The sequence below is a fragment of the Phoenix dactylifera genome, chromosome 1 (genome assembly GCF_051530095.1).
Source record: "Phoenix dactylifera cultivar Ajwa chromosome 1, Ajwa_hap1_PhDact_Kaust_v1.1, whole genome shotgun sequence".
Taxonomy (NCBI): Eukaryota; Viridiplantae; Streptophyta; class Magnoliopsida; order Arecales; family Arecaceae; genus Phoenix; species Phoenix dactylifera.
The window spans coordinates 39,447,720-39,465,748 of record NC_143190.1 but is presented as its reverse complement, the minus strand read 5'-3'; the positions used below and the strand labels follow the sequence as shown (position 1 = coordinate 39,465,748).

Here is an 18,029-nt window from a genome sequence, read left to right as displayed (position 1 = left end):
GAGAAATTCCAAGGAGCTGGAATTCCGCTAACCTGCGGATGTATTACCAGTAGAACGACGATGCCAGAAAGACAGTTCAAAAATGTATAACACTTTTCATTTCAATAATTTCTGGTTACAACGGCGTGCTCGTGTGATTACAAGGAATTCCCAGAGGGGAATTAGGGTGTAAAGAAAGTAAAGAAGAGGTGGAGACTCCGAGGAGCTGGAGATCTGGGATCCTGAAACCTCCATTCGAAGCGGCTGCAATCCCACCGGAAGTGGGTGTTTCCAACCGGAGGCGCCATCGACGTCCCGCGAAAAAGACGAAGAGCCAGCGCGGATGAAGAAGAAGTGGACGAAGGAGAAGTCCACACTGCTCCTACCCAGAGGCGCCATCCACGCCTCACGAAAAAGACGAGGAGCCGCCGCAGACGAAGCTCCCGCTGCCTCCAGGGGAACGCCACCTCCAAGGGATATTCCGGTCCTCCCCAGTGTTAGGGGAGAGAAGGAATACAAGGGAGAAGAGCATATGGAGGCGCGGTCCCGGATCAAGCGCCTGGTGCGGAGCTCAATCGGGAGGCCGAACTTCAAGGAGGGGAGACGTGATCCCGGATGAAACGCCTAGAGCGGAGTTCCGCCGGGGAGAACCTCCTTGTTGATCCCAGATGAAACGGCTAGTTGGCGGAAGTCGCGAAGGGCGCGCCTCCCGTTCTTTCGGTAGAGATCTTTCAACCATGCGCCGGAGAGGAGGCCCACGATCCATGGCAACCTGAACAGCTCCGGCTTGGCAGGCTCCATCACACCTGCACCTATATTTATAGCCAAGCTGCGGCCCCCCCGGTCGTTCCGCTGCGGGTGGCTCCAATAAATGCGGGCGCATTGAATCCGGAGCCGATCCGGCTCTCGAGGCGTATCTTCCCGCGATTTCCTAAGCGTTATTCTCCTTAATCGCATTCTTTGTGCAGGACACTCCGGGTGGCCTGTACCCCTAGGTCCACATATCTCCGCTCGCGCCCCAGGCCGCATCCGCCTCGAAGAACGCGCGTATCGCGGCCGCTTAACTGACACTCCTCGCAAGCAGCAACTGGCGATCCGATTTCCCAGGTAACCCCTTAATTAGCATTTAATGCCCATCTGGTGTTCCCCAGGCGACGCTTGGAGAGGAGGAGAAACACGATCGCAGCTGGCCATGGAGAAATCCCGTCGGGCAGCAAGCGACAGGCGCACGACCAGCGAGCGGAATTTTCCGAGGCTCGGCCCTCGGATGCCAGGCTAACCTGATGATCATCCCGGGAGCAGACTAGCCTGAAGCCCCGACCGGTCGCCTCGGCTTGCGCCAGCCTTGGCCGACCAACGAGCGGAATCTCCCGAGGCTCGGCCCTCGGATGCCAGGCTAACCCGATGATCATCCCGGGAGCAGACTAGCCTGAAGCCCCGACCGGTCGCCTCGGCTTGCGCCAGCCTTAGCCGACCAACGAGCGGAATTTTCCGAGGCTCGGCCCTCGGATGCCAGGCTAACCCGATGATCATCCCGGGAGCAGACTAGCCTGAAGCCCCGACCGGTCGCCTCGGCTTGCGCCAGCCTTGGCCGACCAACGAGCGGAATTTTCTGAGGCCTGACAACCCTCAGATGCCAGGCTAACCCGATGATCATCCCGGGAGCAGACTAGCCTGAAGCCCCGACCGGTCGCCTCGGCTTGCGCCTGCCTTGGCCGACCAACGAGCGGAATTTTTCGAGGCTCGGCCCTCGGATGCCAGGCTAACCTGATGATCATCCCGGGAGCAGACTAGCCTGAAGCCCCGACCGGTCGCCTCGGCTTGCGCCAGCCTTGGCCGACCAACGAGCGGAATTTTTCGAGGCTCGGCCCTCGGATGCCAGGCTAACCCGATGATCATCCCGGGAGCAGACTAGCCTGAAGCCCCGATCGGTCGCCTCGGCTTGCGCCAGCCTTGGTCGACCAACGAGCGGAATCTCCCGAGGCTCGGCCCTCGGATGCCAGGCTAACCCGATGATCATCCCGGGAGCAGACTAGCCTGAAGCCCCGACCGGTCGCCTCGGCTTGCGCCAGCCTTGGCCGACCAACGAGCGGAATTTCCTGAGGCCTAACCCTCGGATGCCTGGCTTAGCGCCGGAAGAATTTCCTGAGGCCTAACCCTCGGATGCCTGGCTTAGTGCCGGAAGAATTTTCTGAGGCCTAACCCTCGGATGCCTGGCTTAGCGCCGGAAGAATTTCCTGAGGCCTAACCCTCGGATGCCTGGCTTAGCGCCGGAAGAATTTTCTGAGGCCTAACCCTCGGATGCCTGGCTTAGCGCCGGAAGAATTTCCTGAGGTCTAACCCTCGGATGCCTGGCTTAGTACCGGAAGAATTTCCTGAGGCCTAACCCTCGGATGCCTGGCTTAGTGCCGGAAGAATTTCCTGAGGCTTAACTCTCGGATGCCTGGCTTAGTGCCGGAAGAATTTTCTGAGGCCTAACCCTCGGATGCCTGGCTTAGCGCCGGAAGAATTTCCTGAGGCCTAACCCTCGGATGCCTGGCTTAGCGCCGGAAGAATTTCCTGAGGCCTAACCCTCGGATGCCTGGCTTAGCGCCGAAAGAATTTCCTGAGGCCTAACCCTCGGATGCCTGGCTTAGCGCCGGAAGAATTTCCTGAGGTCTAACCCTCGGATGCCTGGCTTAGTGCCGGAAGAATTTCCTGAGGCCTAACCCTCGGATGCCTGGCTTAGCGCCGGAAGAATTTCCTGAGGCCTAACCCTCGGATGCCTGGCTTAGCGCCGGAAGAATTTCCTGAGGCCTAACCCTCGGATGCCTGGCTTAGTGCCGGAAGAATTTCCTGAGGCCTGACCCTCGGATGCCTGGTTTAGCGCCGGAAGAATTTCCTGAGGCCTAACCCTCGGATGCCTGGCTTAGTGCCGGAAGAATTTCCTGAGGCCTGACCCTCGGATGCCTGGTTTAGCGCCGGAAGAATTTCCTGAGGCCTAACCCTCGGACGCCTGGCGTAGTGCCGGAAGAATTTCCTGAGGCCTAACCCTCAGATACCTGGCCTAGCGCCAGAAGAATTTCAAGAGTCGGGAGTCAGCGAGACGCTACCAAGAGTTAAAAAAAAGAAGGACGAAAGTGAAATGAAGAAACTCTATTTGCATTAACTTTCATTGTTTCAGGGCCGAGACTCATACAACTTGGCAAAACGCCAACACACAAAGAAAAATACAGAAGGTCAGCTTGGAGGAACCCCCGGGTCGGGAACGCCGGGCACGTCCGCAGGGGGTAGGGAGACGGTTGGAGAAGCAGCAGGCAATGGCGCCGGAGGGGAGTCGAGAAGGGAGATCCCACTCAGGTCAATTTTGGGGTACTTAGCCGACACCCTTGCCAGGCCTTCCTCGAAGCCTAAGACAAAGGAGTCGGACCCCGCGTCCGACATGTCACGGACGAACTCGTCGGACTGACGATAGGCCTGTACCGCCTCCGACATATCACGGGTGAACTCGGCGGACTGACGATAAGCCTGTACCGCCTGACGCCCGATCTCCGCACTCTTCTCGGCCAGCGCCGCCTCTGCCCGCTCCATAATCTGAGCCTTCGCCTCCAAGACCTTCGCCACAATTCGGTCATCCACCTCGGAGGAGACCCTCAGCAGATCAGCCTGAGCCTCCTTGTGCTTCGCCTCGGCAGCAATGCGAGCAGCCTCAGCCTCCTCCAGGCGCGAATGAAGCTCCTGGTCGCTCGCGCGGAACTTCTCCAAGGCCGACTCCAATTCGCCCAGCTTGGCTTCAAGAGACCGGGTTCGGTTGCGGGCGTTGTCGGCTGACCGCTGGGCCTTCTCCCACCTCTCCCGGTAGTCGGCAGCCTTCCGGGACTGCTTCTCGGCCCGCTCCTCCGCCTTCTTGATCTCGCCCTCGAGACCCGAGGCAACCTTGAGTTGCTCCCGAGCCTCCAACAGTTGCTTCTCGAGGGTGGCGAAGCCGAGTGCCCGCTCTTCGGCCACCTGGAGCCTCGTCTCGAGGTCCCTGGTCGTCCTCCCCGCCGCAGCCTAACCTCCCTCCTCTACTGCCTTCAGTTGGCTCTCGGCCTTCGCCAGAAGCCTCGCCTGTTCCTCGTAGCACTCCTCCAGGCGGATCATGTACTGGGCGAGCTAAGAGATAGGAAAAACGAGGGCGTCAGGCGGGGATCAACAGAGCCTATAAATGATGAAAGTGACCAAAAGAGCACTCACCGACATGAGACAGACGCAGCTGGCAGCCCCAACGTCAGGGACCCTCATCTCCCGGACCCGCCTGCGGTCCTTCTCCAGCAGCACCATCTCGATGAGGTTTCGGGCGCCGGCGAAAGTGAAAGCCGACCCCGACTTCTCCCCGGAGTCGGACGGTGGTTCTGCAGCCTTACCCTTACCCATCGCTTGGGGAAGAGTCATGCTGACCATGCTCGGGGCGGGGACCACCCCTGGAATTGACAGGGTCCCGCTCGGCCGGGGCCTCGGCGCGTCCCTCCTCGTATCATCCGGAGCCGACCGAGTCGAAGGCTGGGCTGGGGACCGATCACGTCCGACCCGTCCATCTCGGGCGCGCCCGGGTGATGCCTCCGGAGAAACGGTAGTCTCGGCATCGGAGGGCTGATACAGCGTCAACTCCCGGTCCGCGCCCGCGGCGTCCCCCTGATCGGTGGGTCCGGACCCGTCTGTCGGCGTCGGAGTCGCCTGCCGGCGGGACTTCTTCGCCGGTGGGGCCCCGCTCGGAGGAGCTCGTTTCTTCCTCCGGACTGCTTCCAGTAGGGACGTCCTACCAACAGCCGTTGCCTTGTCCGACCGCATGACGTCGTCGATCTCTGCAAAAAGGACGAGGTGGTCGGAGGTTGAGAAACTGAAGGAAAGAACGAGACGAAAGAGGAGAAAAGAGCTAAAAAAGAAATGGTGGCGGGCTCACGGTCAGCGGAGACCGAGCTTAGACCGACGTTCACCAAGGTATCCTCGGAAATAAGGCGAGCCACCGGGGGGAGCCGGCCCTCGGCAACCAACTCCTTCAAGACGGCGACGCCATCGGATTCCTCCCTCGACAACCTCGATAGGCCAATCGGGGACTTCATCGGCGTCTCCCAGGTTGCCCTGATTTCCCAAGAGGGATCTGCGTCAACGAAAAAGAAGCGCCCCTTTCAGCCGTGAATGGAGGTAGGAGCCTCCTTGACGAGGCCGCACCCTCGCCGCGCCGCAAAGCACCACCACCCTTTATCCTGGGGGTGGCCGCTCAGGCCGTAGCATTCCCAAAAGACATTCAGGGTGGCGGGAACCTCGTGCATGCGGCAGAGAACCTGAAAGGCCGTCAGGGCGCGCCATGAGTTCGGCACCAGTTGCGTCGGCGCCACTCTTAAACCCCGAAGCACCTGAACGACTAAGTCCGAGGGGGGAAAGCGGAACCCGGCCTGAAGAATGCCCTCATTGATGGCAACCTTCCCTGGAGGAGGATGGGACATCCTCTCCTCAGGCCCCGGGAGTGTAACATTGCAGGCCTCGGGAAGGTGGTATCGAGCCACGAACCTATCTAGGTCTTCGGCGACCAACTCCGACTTAATGCGGTCTGCTCTCACTTCGCCCATCCCTAATGGCCAGTGAATCTACGGTCAGGACAGGGTCAAGAAGGGGGAAAGGACCGGAACGACTGGAGTACACTAATACAAAAGGAAAGTATGGAGAGCCCTAAATTAAAGAATGGGGCAACTCACCGGAAGAGAAGGAAGAACGGCTCCGAGAGCGTCAAAGGAGGAGCAAGCGAACAGTCCGACGGCGATGACGGCAGCGCAAAGGAGAAACTCGAAGATGTCTGTAAAGAGAAAGGCGGACGGAGGAGGACCCCCGGTTAAATAGGCGGAAAGGTGGGTGACGCCTCGGTGACGCCAGAGGACGCCTGGCTGCCGAAGGGTCGCTCGCGCCCCAAAGGCGAATCGACGCCATTAAGGAAGGATGTCCGCCGAAATCCTCAGACTGCCAGGTCAGCAACAACCGCCATACGCCATAAAGAAGGCGGGGAGCTCGAAGCGCGCGCGCCTCTCCGAGGGATGGCGGCAATCTCGAAGCATCACTTCCTTCACCCGTTCCCCTTCTGGTTCCAGGCTCGGAAGTGGGGGGCTACTGTTACGGGGGAACTCAGCCACCATGCCCCACGTGACCGGCACGCGCGCCCAAGAAGACTACAGCTGCCCCTTGATCCAGTAACCCGACCCCGAGTCGGATATCTTCGGCTTCGCAGCCCGACCCCGAGTCGGCTGCCCCTTGATCCAGTAACCCGACCCCGAGTCGGATATCTTCGGCTTCGCAGCCCGACCCCGAGTCGGCTGCCCCTTGATCCAGCAGTCCGACCCCGAGTCGGATATCTTCGGCTTCGCAGCCCGACCCCGAGTCGGCTGCCCCTTGATCCAGCAGTCCGACCCCGAGTCGGCAATCTCTCGACAACGACAGGCTGTTCCCCTGAAGCACGCCGCGACCCACTGCTCCACTACTCCCTGCAACGGTCGTATCCGGCGCTGCTCCACGATCTCCTGTAACAGCCGTACAAAGCGGAGCTCCACTACGCCCTGTCATGGCCGTACCCAGCGCTACCCCACGACGCCCTGTAACGGCCATGTCAGTGGCAACTCCATCGTGCCACACGATGACCAACCCCCCAGAAGGACCCCCCAGCCTCGTATATATGCGGCTGGGGGGAGAAGGGGGGGTAAGCAAGAACTTCCAGTGCATTCTCTTACTTGCTACTATTATCTCTCCTTCTCCTCCAATCTCCTCTGACTTGATCGTCGGAGGGCCCCCACTACCCCAGTGGTGGTGCGAGGCTTGCTTGCAGGTTTTCCGGTGGAAGGTGGAGCGCAATCAACACTAACCAAGACAACTCAGACGGAATCCCGTTCACACCGCTGTGCCAATCGTTCTCGGTTTGGACTACCAGCAACAGTTACTTCGGTCAATCTCTTTATGATACGTGGCGTCCCAAATTCCAAAAGGTCTCATCCTCACATGTGGGTTACGTTGGATGGCCCCAATACCCAGCTTTAAACTTTTTCGGTTTGGAAATCTAAGCACATCCTGACCCGGAGCCTAAATCCAGTGTGCATACTCGGCCGGTTTCATGTAAGGACCCATGGGCCATGGCCCTGATTTATATGGCTTTAAATCCAGTTTGTCGAATAGGGTCGGGCCGGGCCGATTGAAACATGGATATGCTTGGCCTCTAGGGGTAAAAATGGATCGTATAATATTCATCCAGTTTCATTTTCGTATCCAAATCTATTCGAATATGGATAGAAATTCGCACACGGCACATCCGACTAATATCCATATTAGTATCCATATTCATCAAAGAAAAATGAATATAAATATAAATAGACAACTATCTGATTTGTATCCGAATATTCGATTCTATTGGTAACTTTATTTAATTTTATATAACACTTATAAACTTTTAAAGAAAATAAATAACTATATTAACATGTTTTAAACTTAATTGATTATTTACTTAGTAATATTTTTGATTCTATGATTATAAAATTTAATTATTAAAATTTTATCCATATTTATATTCATGTCTGTCGTGCAGCGTCTGCACGACAGACATGAATATAAATATATATATATATATATATATAAAAGGCAAGTTGTTTTGTTGTTACTGTGACTCACTAGGTGTCAACAATAAGTGACTTAAACCGAGGCACAGCCTCACCATGGATGAAGACAATAGATACATTCCTCCAATATTGCCACCGATCATACGGGTTTTGCCAAGCTAAGATGCTCTCTCTGCTGCAAAGCTGGCCTTTTTACAAATAACAAACAAACCCGGCCGTTTTACTCTCTCTCTCTCTCTCTCCATCTCCCTCTGTGGCCCCCCACCACCCTAGGCAAATATCACACCCACCCACCTCCGTAGGCAAAGCCTACACCATTTTGTCACGGCTCTTGCATTGGACCACAAAGAGATGCCGAGATCTCTCTCTCTCCCATCCAAAGAGACAAGCCTTTTATTCATCAAATCCATCTGGGACCCAAGCTGTGGTGAAAAGTGAGCTATGGCCTTTCCATGTGAGCACCAACATGTCTTCTTCTTTCTTCATACCCCAACCACTTGCATGCTCATCCAAAAGAAGCTTCGCCTCCTTCACCGTCTCCTCATCAAACGGAATGCTTTGAATTCTTGCTCTCTTCATTCGTTGCATGAACCGAACACCGGACTCCGACCTCTCTATCCTTTGCCCCCCCTCAAACCCTATGATATTCTCGATCTTCTGCCCGACATCGGCCTCGTACTCCGTCTTCTGGGGACAGTCCTTGGCAAGAAGGTCTCGAGGGCATCAAATGGTATCCATAGATAGTTGAAGACTTGAAGCATGCCATGATCCTCGAGGTGAGGCTCGGGGAGTCCAAGTCCGAGTCCTCATCGGTCACCGTCACAATCCGAGGACCGAGTCCGCGTATGAAGCCCAAGAACCCATCTCTCGATGACGGGTCCCTGGCAGTGCCCCCTGACTCCTCTGGCAATTCACGACCTGGGTCTCATCGTCCCTGAGCCCCAGCGATGAAGGATCCATCTTGTTTCTACTCTGCGATCATATCCTCCGTCCGCCACCAATGGCAGAGCTCTAAATATGCAGTAAAGTACTGCCCCTGCGAGGAAGACAGCGGAAGGGGACAGATGAGGTTTCTGGAGTTCGTTCCCTGCGGCCGTCCAGCCGCGTTACCGGAGGACTCTCCGCCGAGAACGCGGCGGACGGAGGAGAAGGCGGAGGCACCGCCGCTCTCCCCGACGACCTGCGCCTACCCTGATAAGCGCCGGCGGAGACCCTCCGACGGGACGGCTTCGCCATCATGGCGGCCGGCGGCCGTTGCTCGTCGCGATCTCCGAGGACGGCACCCAGGCTGCGACGGCGCCGGTGGCCGCGAAGGGTGGGAATCGAGGCTGTGGGTCGTGGACGAGGAGTGCCAAATCAACGGGGAGGATTCTCCCTCGCAAGGAGCGGGCGATGCCGCCGAGTGGGTCTTCTGGCTCCGGATCGAAGAGGATCCGGCAGGGTGGAGTCGTCTTCATTTCTCAAGTAGGAGTTAATAATAGGGCGTCACTAAGATTGGGCGAAAGATCAGATTAGTTATAGTCCCACATTGATTAATAAGAAAGGTGCCACATTTTGGGCTCAAGCCGTTGGGCTGTGATTCCCCACTCCTATTTTAGCAGTAGATGGCTTGGAAATGTTAATAATGGCGGCTGATTCAGAGTCCATGTTGGAGTCTATACTCAAAGCGGAGCGATAGTGGCACTTCCAGATGCTGAAATCTATGCTGTATAAGTTGGCAGGCCAATCATCTTCTTTAATTCACTTATTGAAGTTATGTTTGGCATGATCCTCTGACGTTCGTGGGATCGGTATAAAACTTCTCTATCAAGTGAATAAACAAAAAATCAAATAAATTTTTTGATTTATCAGGCACTATGGAGTTCCCACAGTCGTGCCTGCATTTGCTCCGATTCCCTTCTTGTTCTGAAGCTCTCCACCAGTCCATGCGCGAAGAATTAGAAGCAAGAAGTATCTTGCCATGTTGACGACGATGGAAATTTGTGATTTGATCTGTTGTTTCACAGTAGTTGCATATTTATAGTCCTTCTGTACATTGTTCCATTGTTTTAAAAACCTATTTTTATTTATCTATTTGCTTATCATGTAATGTTGAAGTTTTAACTGCTTGGAATTCCTTGACGGCAAGCATGATTTCAAACCCTTCAGTTCAGACGGCATGGCTCGAGGGAGATGGAGAGTACTGCAGAATGAAAATTTAATTATTTTCAATATCTTCTTTAGAATAATAAATTTGCCAAAATTTCTATAGTTTTTGACGGCTTAACATAATTACCTTCAGACCTCGAAAATACTAGTACGAATAACTGGCTTGAAGTGGAAATCATACGTTCAAGGTCAAACTAATGACTAAAGCTTTTCTTTGTCCATATGTCTGAGGAAAATCACCTTGGAAAATCAGTTTGACAAGAGATTTCTGTTTTTCTGTAGTTAGTAGACCACCAAACTATTATTAAACTAAACAAAGAGTGCATCTTGTGTCGCCTAGGAAGACTCGAGTGTGACGCATAAATGGGCTCAATGGAACAGATAAGCGACCATAAGTGCCTGAAGCTATTTTACATATTCAGTAACATAATGCTGAACAAAACCCTGCCATATTTTGAGCAAATACATTATTCTGCACCATAAATGCCGCAGTAGCCTCTAGTGATGGCCAGCTAATCAAAAGACCAGGTGAAGAAAGCAGAACTAGCATGTATTTTGATTTGCAAACATTAATAGAGAAGACAGACACTACCAAAAAGGCTAATATCAACAAAATATTTCAAGCATGGATTCAGACAATGTGATACAATGTTATCTGATTACGATATAGTTAATAGGCAACTAACAACAATAGAAACAACGGCCATTTTCAATGTTATGTTCCATAGTAGTCAATAGGCTGCGACCTGACTCGCGTCCTGACTCGAGGCATTTTGCTCCCGAACCCGTATCATGACTCAGACTGCTCCCAACACTAAATTATTTATAATATTAAATTAAATGCAAGCTAATGTATCCAAACAAAAATATTAATATTTTGTTAAAAAAATTGTCCAAAAATATAAATTCACAAACCTGCTCGAACGTTGGGTTCCAATTTAGCCAACATACTAGAATTCAAATTCTTGACAAGGCCCTTCAAATCTTTGTACAAGTCTCCATAATTATCCGTCTGATTTTCATCATCGGACAGGTAATTCTTCACCCTTCAAATATGTTACAACTAAACAAAATTAAAAATTCAACCAGAAAACCAAATAAGTTATAATCCATTGAAAATCTTAAAAAAAATAATACCTGATTGGTAAGTATAATGGTTCTTCTTCTGTCCCTCAAGGTTCAAGCAATCAATCATAAGAAACTCTCCGATCACCGTGCACCTCACCAAAAAATTCCTTTTCTGACCCATCTCGATCGTGAGGTCCAGGAAATCATAGCTGCCCACCAGCTCGTCCCACCCCTCGATCCCCACCTCTTCCCCCCCTAAAATTTATCCAAAAAAAATAAAGAATCAATTTTTTCGTTCAAGATCTTAGTTAAGTTGAACGGGATCGAAGGACCGTGTTTCCCAATTTTGCGATTTTTTTTTTTAAAAAAAGAAACAAACGATTTTTCGGTTCAAGAGTTCAAAGAGAGACGCACCGATTGGAGGATTATCAGATAGGGCGTTCTTGCCGGTGGCGTTGAGGAAGAAGCCGGCTGCGAGGAAGGAGGCATGGGCGGCGAAGGCGACCTTGTCGTGGGGGCTACGGAAGGATGGGCGGGAAGCCCTGATGACCGTCAGTACCATCTTCTCCGTAGCCATCTCCTTGTTCTTGCTCTGTTAGGGTTTCGATTATCCTCTTTTCTAGGATTGTTGGGTGGACGGGATTTCTTGAGGCTTGCCGTGGAAACTCGGGAGCATCTGAAATCCCAGCATCAGAAGAAGTTATGAAATCCCAGCATCTGAAATCACGGTCGTGGCCGATCGTGCTGGTGCCGAATCGTCGACCGCAACAGGTTAGTTCGCCCCCTATCCCCATGATTACTCGTCTGATTTTCATGATCGGACAGGTAATCCTTCACCCTTGCAACCAAACAAAATTAAAAATCCAACCCGGAAACTGAAAATCTTAAACAAAATAATACTTGATTGGTAGGTAGAATGGTTCCTTCTGCTTTCCCTCAAGCTTCAAGCCATAAATCGCAAGGATATCTCCGATCACCAGGCACCCCACCAAGAAATTCTTTTTCTGACGCTTCTCGGTCGTGGAGTACAACAAACCATAGCTGCCCACCAGCTTCTCCCACCCCTCGATCCCCACCTCTTCCCCACCTAAAATTTATCCAGAAAAAAATTAAGAACCATTTTTTTTGGTTCAAGATTCTAGTTGAGTTGAACGGGATCCAAGGACCGTGTTTCCCAATTTCCCTATTAAAAAAAAAAAAGAAACACACGATGTTTCGGTTCAAGAGTCAAGCTTTAAGAAGTATGGGATCAAAGAGAGACGCACCGATCGGAGGATTATCGGATAAGGCATTCTTGCCGGTGGCGGTGAGGAAGAAGCCGGCAGCGAGGAAGGAGGCATGGACGGCGAAGGCGACCTTGTCGTGGGGGTTACCACACTCTCTGTAGTCATCTCCTCGTTCTTGCTCTGTTAGGTTTCGATTATCCCCTGGGTGGACGGGATTTCTTGAGGCAAACTTCACTGTGGAAGTTCACCCTCCAAGAATCCTAGAAAAGGGGATAATCGAAACCCTAACAGAGCAAGAACGAGGAGAAGGCTACGGAAAGGAAGGAGAAGGCGGTGATCGCTAAGAGTCTGGGGAGGCGTCTGCCGGCGGAACTGGTGGCTCGGGAGATCAGAGGGCGGGCCAAACTCCAGCACCCGGTGGATGTCCTCCCAATGGCAGAGGGCCTCATGACGATCAGGTTCGGGACCGGAGAGGAGCAGGCGACGGTGCTGGCGACTGGCCCGTGGGTGGTGGCGGACCAGCTTCTGGCAATGGAGGAGTGGCAGGCTGATTTCACCCCGGGAACCCAGACGGTGAGCCGGACAATGGTCTGGGTCCGGCTACCGGGTCTCCCCCTGGAATACTGGGATAGGGCCGCTATCTTCGAGATCGTGGCGGCGGCGGGGCGGCCGGTGGAGCTCGACGGCGTCTCCAACGAGTGGCGGCGGATCGGGTACGCCCGGGTGCGGGTGGAGGTCGACGCCGGTAAGCCCTTGGTACCTGGTTCTTTTGTTCAGGGAAGTCTGAAGAGATTTTGGCAGGCCTTCTCCTACGAAGACCTGCCAAGTCTCTTTTTCCTCTGCGCCCGCATCGGGCACGCAGCGAGCGAATGCCGGCTCCATGGGTCGGAAAAGAAGATGGATCCGGCAGCTGCCGGAGAGGGGTTTCGCTCTATCTGGTTCATTTAACTGATCTTGAAATGAATTCATGGATTCCCCGTGTTTTTCTCAAACAGGAAAAAAATAGCTTTCTTTATATGCCACTACAAAAGAAATAGGTTTCCTAACAAGTAAACTCAAAATAAAAATAATATAGTGAAATTTATTATGCCTATTGCGACCATTTCTCATTTAGGATATGCTCTCGTCCCAAAAGAAAATCTATCTGGTTCTTTAATTAGTCATACAATAACTCCATAAACGTTTCTCACAAAAAGTCCATAAACAATTCACCTCTCTCTCTCCAGTATAAAAGGTGGTATTAGCAGTCAAATTAGAAAGCAAGGCAGCCCAATTTTCAGTACTGAAACACTGAGTTGCTAAAATATGCAGAAGAAAAGGAAAACTGATAAAACCACCTTTAAATAAAAAACTTTTGTTTTTGAGAAGAATGACCAAATAAATTATAAAATTTCACTATGTATAGCTGTAATTCATACTTATAATCTACAACTTTGGAGTGGGTATAATTTGTTCAAACAACGCCAGTATTCATATATAAAAAAAAGACACAAAATCTCAGTATTTACTCACTTCAACTCTTTGCCTAGTGACACGAATATAGCAGAAAACCGCGGCAAAAATTGCAGTTGCAAGCCCAGCAAGTATAATTTCTCCACCAGCAATCGACTTATCAAATGCACTGCGGCACTTCCGATTTTGTAAATTCTCCGGCGCACCCGCAAGTACTACCTCTGAATCATTTGGAGACAAACTGGAGGAAGGGGGCTTGGCCGCAGAGGAGCCAATGAGCTCGACGGCATCAGCTCGGACTACCACCGGAGAAGGCCGAGCCATTGCAACAGTGGCAAAGATATCAGCCACTACCAATAGAAAGAGCATCAAGCGAGCCATGAATAGAGATATGATTGACCCAGAAGACTTCGATATAGAGAGTGGAGAGTTTCTGGAGGCCTCTCAACTCCAGTTTGGGGACTTTTCTGGATGAGAATGAAGCTCCTGGACTGAAAGGGGGCTATGGTGTGAGACAAGTTTGTGGCCTTTATAAGGTCAGGTTGCCGGCCATTAGGTAAACTTTTTTATTTAATATATCTGAGCCTTTCCGCCTTTCCCTGTATTCCATTAATACAAGACAAGGGAACACTTTCGAGCGGTGGGTAGCGGCAGTTCGCAGCCTTGAATTTTTTTTTGGTTTTTGGCAACTGGTTGTCTCATATATTTGCTTTGTGTAATAGGGAAGGGAGGTGACTCTTGCGTTGCCTGCATGTAAGGAGCCCATTTAGATTTGGGAGAGTGACACCGGTTCCGGTTGTCATGGAAGATGACAACGAAACACAGCTAGACTAGAGCTGATCACAGGTCTTCTGGCCCGTCCAGCTTGGTCCGAAATTTTTCGAGCTTGGGCATTAAAAAAAGGTCCATGGGTCGGACCTGGGCAAGAAAAGCGGCCCCACCAAAAAAATCGGGTCGGACCTGATCGGGCCATTTTGGCCCATTTTCAGATTCCAAACAAAAAAAATCGGACATGTCGGGCCGGGCCTATTGGGTCGGGCCGGACTAGACGGGCTTAGAACCAGATTTATGAAGTTCGGTCGGGCCTGAACAAAAATTTAAGTCCGACAGTCGGGCAGGGCCGGATCTGGGCATAGCCATCGGGCCTAATTTCTACTGTAGAGTCCGGCCCGAGCCGGCCCGGGTTTTGATAAGCTCTCTAGACTTTCTCGAGAAGAGTAGAGAAATCCTGACAGAAGGATATTAGGTAAGGACTTTCTTGGAAGGCGAAGATTTAACACAAGATGACTGATTTGGCCTTGAGATTTTAACATACTTCGATATATGGTGGACAATTGCCTGTAGTCCTGCCTGCAGTATCAATGACTTAGCAGCGAGGAAATTGATGTTCAATGGAGAATGCTGCTGTTGGATTACTAAGATTTACCGTCTGTAGTTTTCTATAATTGTGGGTAAAACCATCAATTACTGAGTTTCTGATGACACTTGAATCCTGTAACCAGTCCACGTCCTCAGGTAGATATCGGAAGCCATTGATACTGATCCTCTCATTTGAACAACTGACCCCTTTTTTTTTTGGCTTGAGCAAAATACAAGCGACCCTTCTATGTTGCAGGTTCCTCTGGAAATTTCCTAGCAACCATGCCAAGATTCCAAACTGATGCGCCCCTTCAGCTATTAAAAAATATCCTAAATTTCTATTACTGCCTTGTGTTTTATGCTAGGTAATTACAGTCAAAGAGATGCGTAATTCTTTAAATTCTGGCATAGCTTCTGCTGAAGCCTGAAGGGAAGAGCTAATAAACTGTATGTGCTAATGCTTCTTTTCTATATGAAAAGAGATCGGGAGACATGAGAGAACAAGCTCTCTCATCTACGCTTTTCGGATGGGAAGCAATGTGTTTTAATAATCTAGGTTGCAGAGGCGAAACCACCACAACCACATCGACAGATCCAAAATATCATATACTGTCGGCGTTGTTATTTGTTTTATGTGACCGAAGTTTCTACCTACGAGCATCATTTAGCCCTGCACTTTGGGAAAAACAATCCCCTCGTGTCGTTGAATTGTCCATGAACTTGGATCCTTTTCTATAAAATTTTGCTGCTTTCAATGGAATCTTCGGCTTTGTTTAATTTTACTGGAAGAATGCGTCATGTGATGTCTACTAGATCGGCAGCATAGGCTTTCACGACTCTCAAGGAAAGGCCGTTTCTGCTTCAATTGACCAGCTTGCCTTTTTGTATCTCTCTGCATGGTCGTTGTTATTCTAATCGACAGTCGTGTGGTTGAACAGCCTCTACCAACCGTGCCAGTTATATTCACAGTGGATCATATATACCCGCTGAGGAAGACCACAGCTTGTGATCAAGGTATCAAATTGGAATTAAAACATTACATCTACTACTAACTAGGCCTGAACATGGAAGATTCTTCTTGTTGTCCAATCTTTTATTATAGCTCTCATGCAACATTGTTTAAAATCCAATACGATATGGGCTGTCTTCACCAAAAACGAACTCTGTACAAAATTATTTATCTGTAAGAGGTCATCCTTCAGTATCCATTTGTTTATACACATTGTTTCCCAACTTATATACCTGCCGGCCATGAAGAGACCATCATATAGAAAATGGTAGTACCTTAGCCACCTGCTCTCTTAATATTTGATTACATTTGATCATGAATATGAAGTGATATCGGTGCCTGGTAGTTGGCTTCACCTTGGCCTCATTATTGTCATGTCAGAAAGAATCTTGTCATGCTAATTCTATGCTACCGTTTGATCCGATCGGAAAAAAAAAAAAAACCTAAACCCGCTTAACTTAAAACGAGCCTAAATAATAGAATTTTGGTCCAATTCAACCTCTTAAGAGGTTGGTAGATCTCGAAAAATTATCTAATTTCAAAAAAAAAAACATCTCAATCGGACATCGTGTAACTAAATTATGATATCTAGAAGCTTGACCTGCAAAGCTTTCTGATGTGGCGGATTTTGCTCATGGGTCTTATCCAACCCTATTCGTAGTAGTCAAAATGGCCCAATCGAGTCTGGAGACCTTTCTGGATCACTGTTTGAGGGTCAACTCTATTGCAATTTTAATCCATGCTTATGGATTGGTTGAGTGTATGATTGTGAGCCTAGTGGATATCTAAGAAAATTGCTTTGTTTGAGCCCAGAATGAAAGCGAAACTGAGAAACCATTCTTTAACTAGAATACCTTCACCCATCATTCACGCTTCCTTTCTTTTTAAGGAAAAATCATCAGCACTGCAGCACGTATACTAAAATTACTTGCAAACAAGTTGTTTGTGAGGTGACACCCCCAAGGCTCTTGATCAGTCTGAAAAGCCTAAAAGAGACCAAGCTAATATGAATTACAATCGCATAATCCAGTACCAAGCTTCTTTAACCAATTTTTGAGCATGAGAGTTCACCAATGTAAATTCAAAAATGATTTTCTTTCTTGAATTTAGCTTCAAACGAGTGCTTACATGCATGAAATGGACATGATCAAGTAATAGCTTTGGAGTAGTTGTTCGATTCAGCCTGAATCTAATCTTCTACACAGATTTCTGGACTTATAATTAAAATTATGCAAAACTATAGTGGAATGATACAAAATAGATTTAAAAAATGTCTTCCTGCCACAACCATAACTAATGATTAAATCTTTTCCACATAGTTTCACTCTCATTCTCTCTTCTGCCGAAACTAATAAGGGACAATCAAAGGCTATGGATTGCCCATTGGCTGGAGAGTGCAAAGCTTCCCATGATATCCATGTCTTTTAGTTAGCACAGCAGATGCCTGATTAAGTGAAATATAGTTGATATTTTTTTAATTCATTTCTTTTTCTAATATCCTTGGTGGGCAAGGATTCTCTGAGTCAGCCAAAAGCACAGGCTCGAAATTCACTGACCAATTTAACCCCATCTTACAGAAGTTCCGCAGTTTTGTCGATAATATCAAACTGACATCAAAGATGGCAACAAATTCTGGAAGCTGTTAACCACATATAGCAATTGAATGAGGAAGAGCCAAGAGAAAGTTCTGGATTGATGAACTACAGGAGAAAATTGACAAGCTACTAGCCTGCATAACTCTTAAGTTCATGTTGTATCTTTTGCGAAAAATGATTGATCTTCTTTTGCGACGTCGCAATCAGATCATGATCTGCACAGATGTTAAAACACTCCGAAACTTTCTATTCATCGTCTGCACAGATCTTGAAGCAACTATTGCGCGATCCAATGGTTGATTCATGTGAAGGAAAATAAATTCTTCTTTCGCGCGAAAGATACAACCCTAACTCTTTCGTCCATTTTAGTTTTTTCGATATGTTGCTCCTGGCTTCTCAGCTCTTAAGCCCGAGAGAGTAGAAATGTAGCCAAACATGGAAAATATAACCAGTATCACTAGAGAAATTCAAAATCTCTATACAGCATACATATTTTCACTTTACATTTCATATATTCACCAGAGAAATTGCTCTCTTAATTAAATGACAAGTTGTTATTTGAGCGCAACAGCCCTCAAAGGAT

At 49.7% G+C, this 18,029-nt stretch overlaps 1 protein-coding gene, 1 long non-coding RNA gene and 1 pseudogene across 3 annotated transcripts; 2 read left to right on the top strand and 1 right to left on the bottom strand.

The window, feature by feature from the left end:
- Nucleotides 1-6,534: 6,534 nt before the first annotated feature.
- LOC103700690 (putative proteasome inhibitor) lies at nt 6,535-11,382 on the bottom strand (annotated as a pseudogene). The gene is made up of 4 exons (XR_016413388.1): nt 11,220-11,382; nt 10,875-11,060; nt 10,653-10,783; nt 6,535-10,551 (listed from the first exon to the last, which is right to left on the bottom strand). The product of XR_016413388.1 is annotated as a putative proteasome inhibitor (transcript).
- Nucleotides 11,383-11,470: 88 nt separating this feature from the next.
- On the top strand, nt 11,471-16,157 carry LOC148715251 (uncharacterized). Its single transcript, XR_015967136.2, has 2 exons — nt 11,471-11,576; nt 15,781-16,157. It is a non-coding gene; the product is annotated as an uncharacterized LOC148715251 (long non-coding RNA).
- Nucleotides 12,464-14,077, top strand: LOC149768639 (uncharacterized). Its single transcript, XM_089931016.1, has 2 exons — nt 12,464-12,776; nt 13,561-14,077. The coding sequence occupies exons 1-2, from the start codon at nt 12,464-12,466 to the stop codon at nt 13,572-13,574; spliced, it is 327 nt and encodes a 108-aa protein (XP_089787142.1). The 3' UTR covers nt 13,575-14,077.
- Nucleotides 16,158-18,029: the final 1,872 nt, after the last annotated feature.

Bases quoted from the DNA above. Each gene is read 5' to 3' on its own strand.
- LOC149768639 (XM_089931016.1), top strand. From the start codon at position 12,464: ATGGCAGAGGGCCTCATGACGATCAGGTTCGGGACCGGAGAGGAGCAG.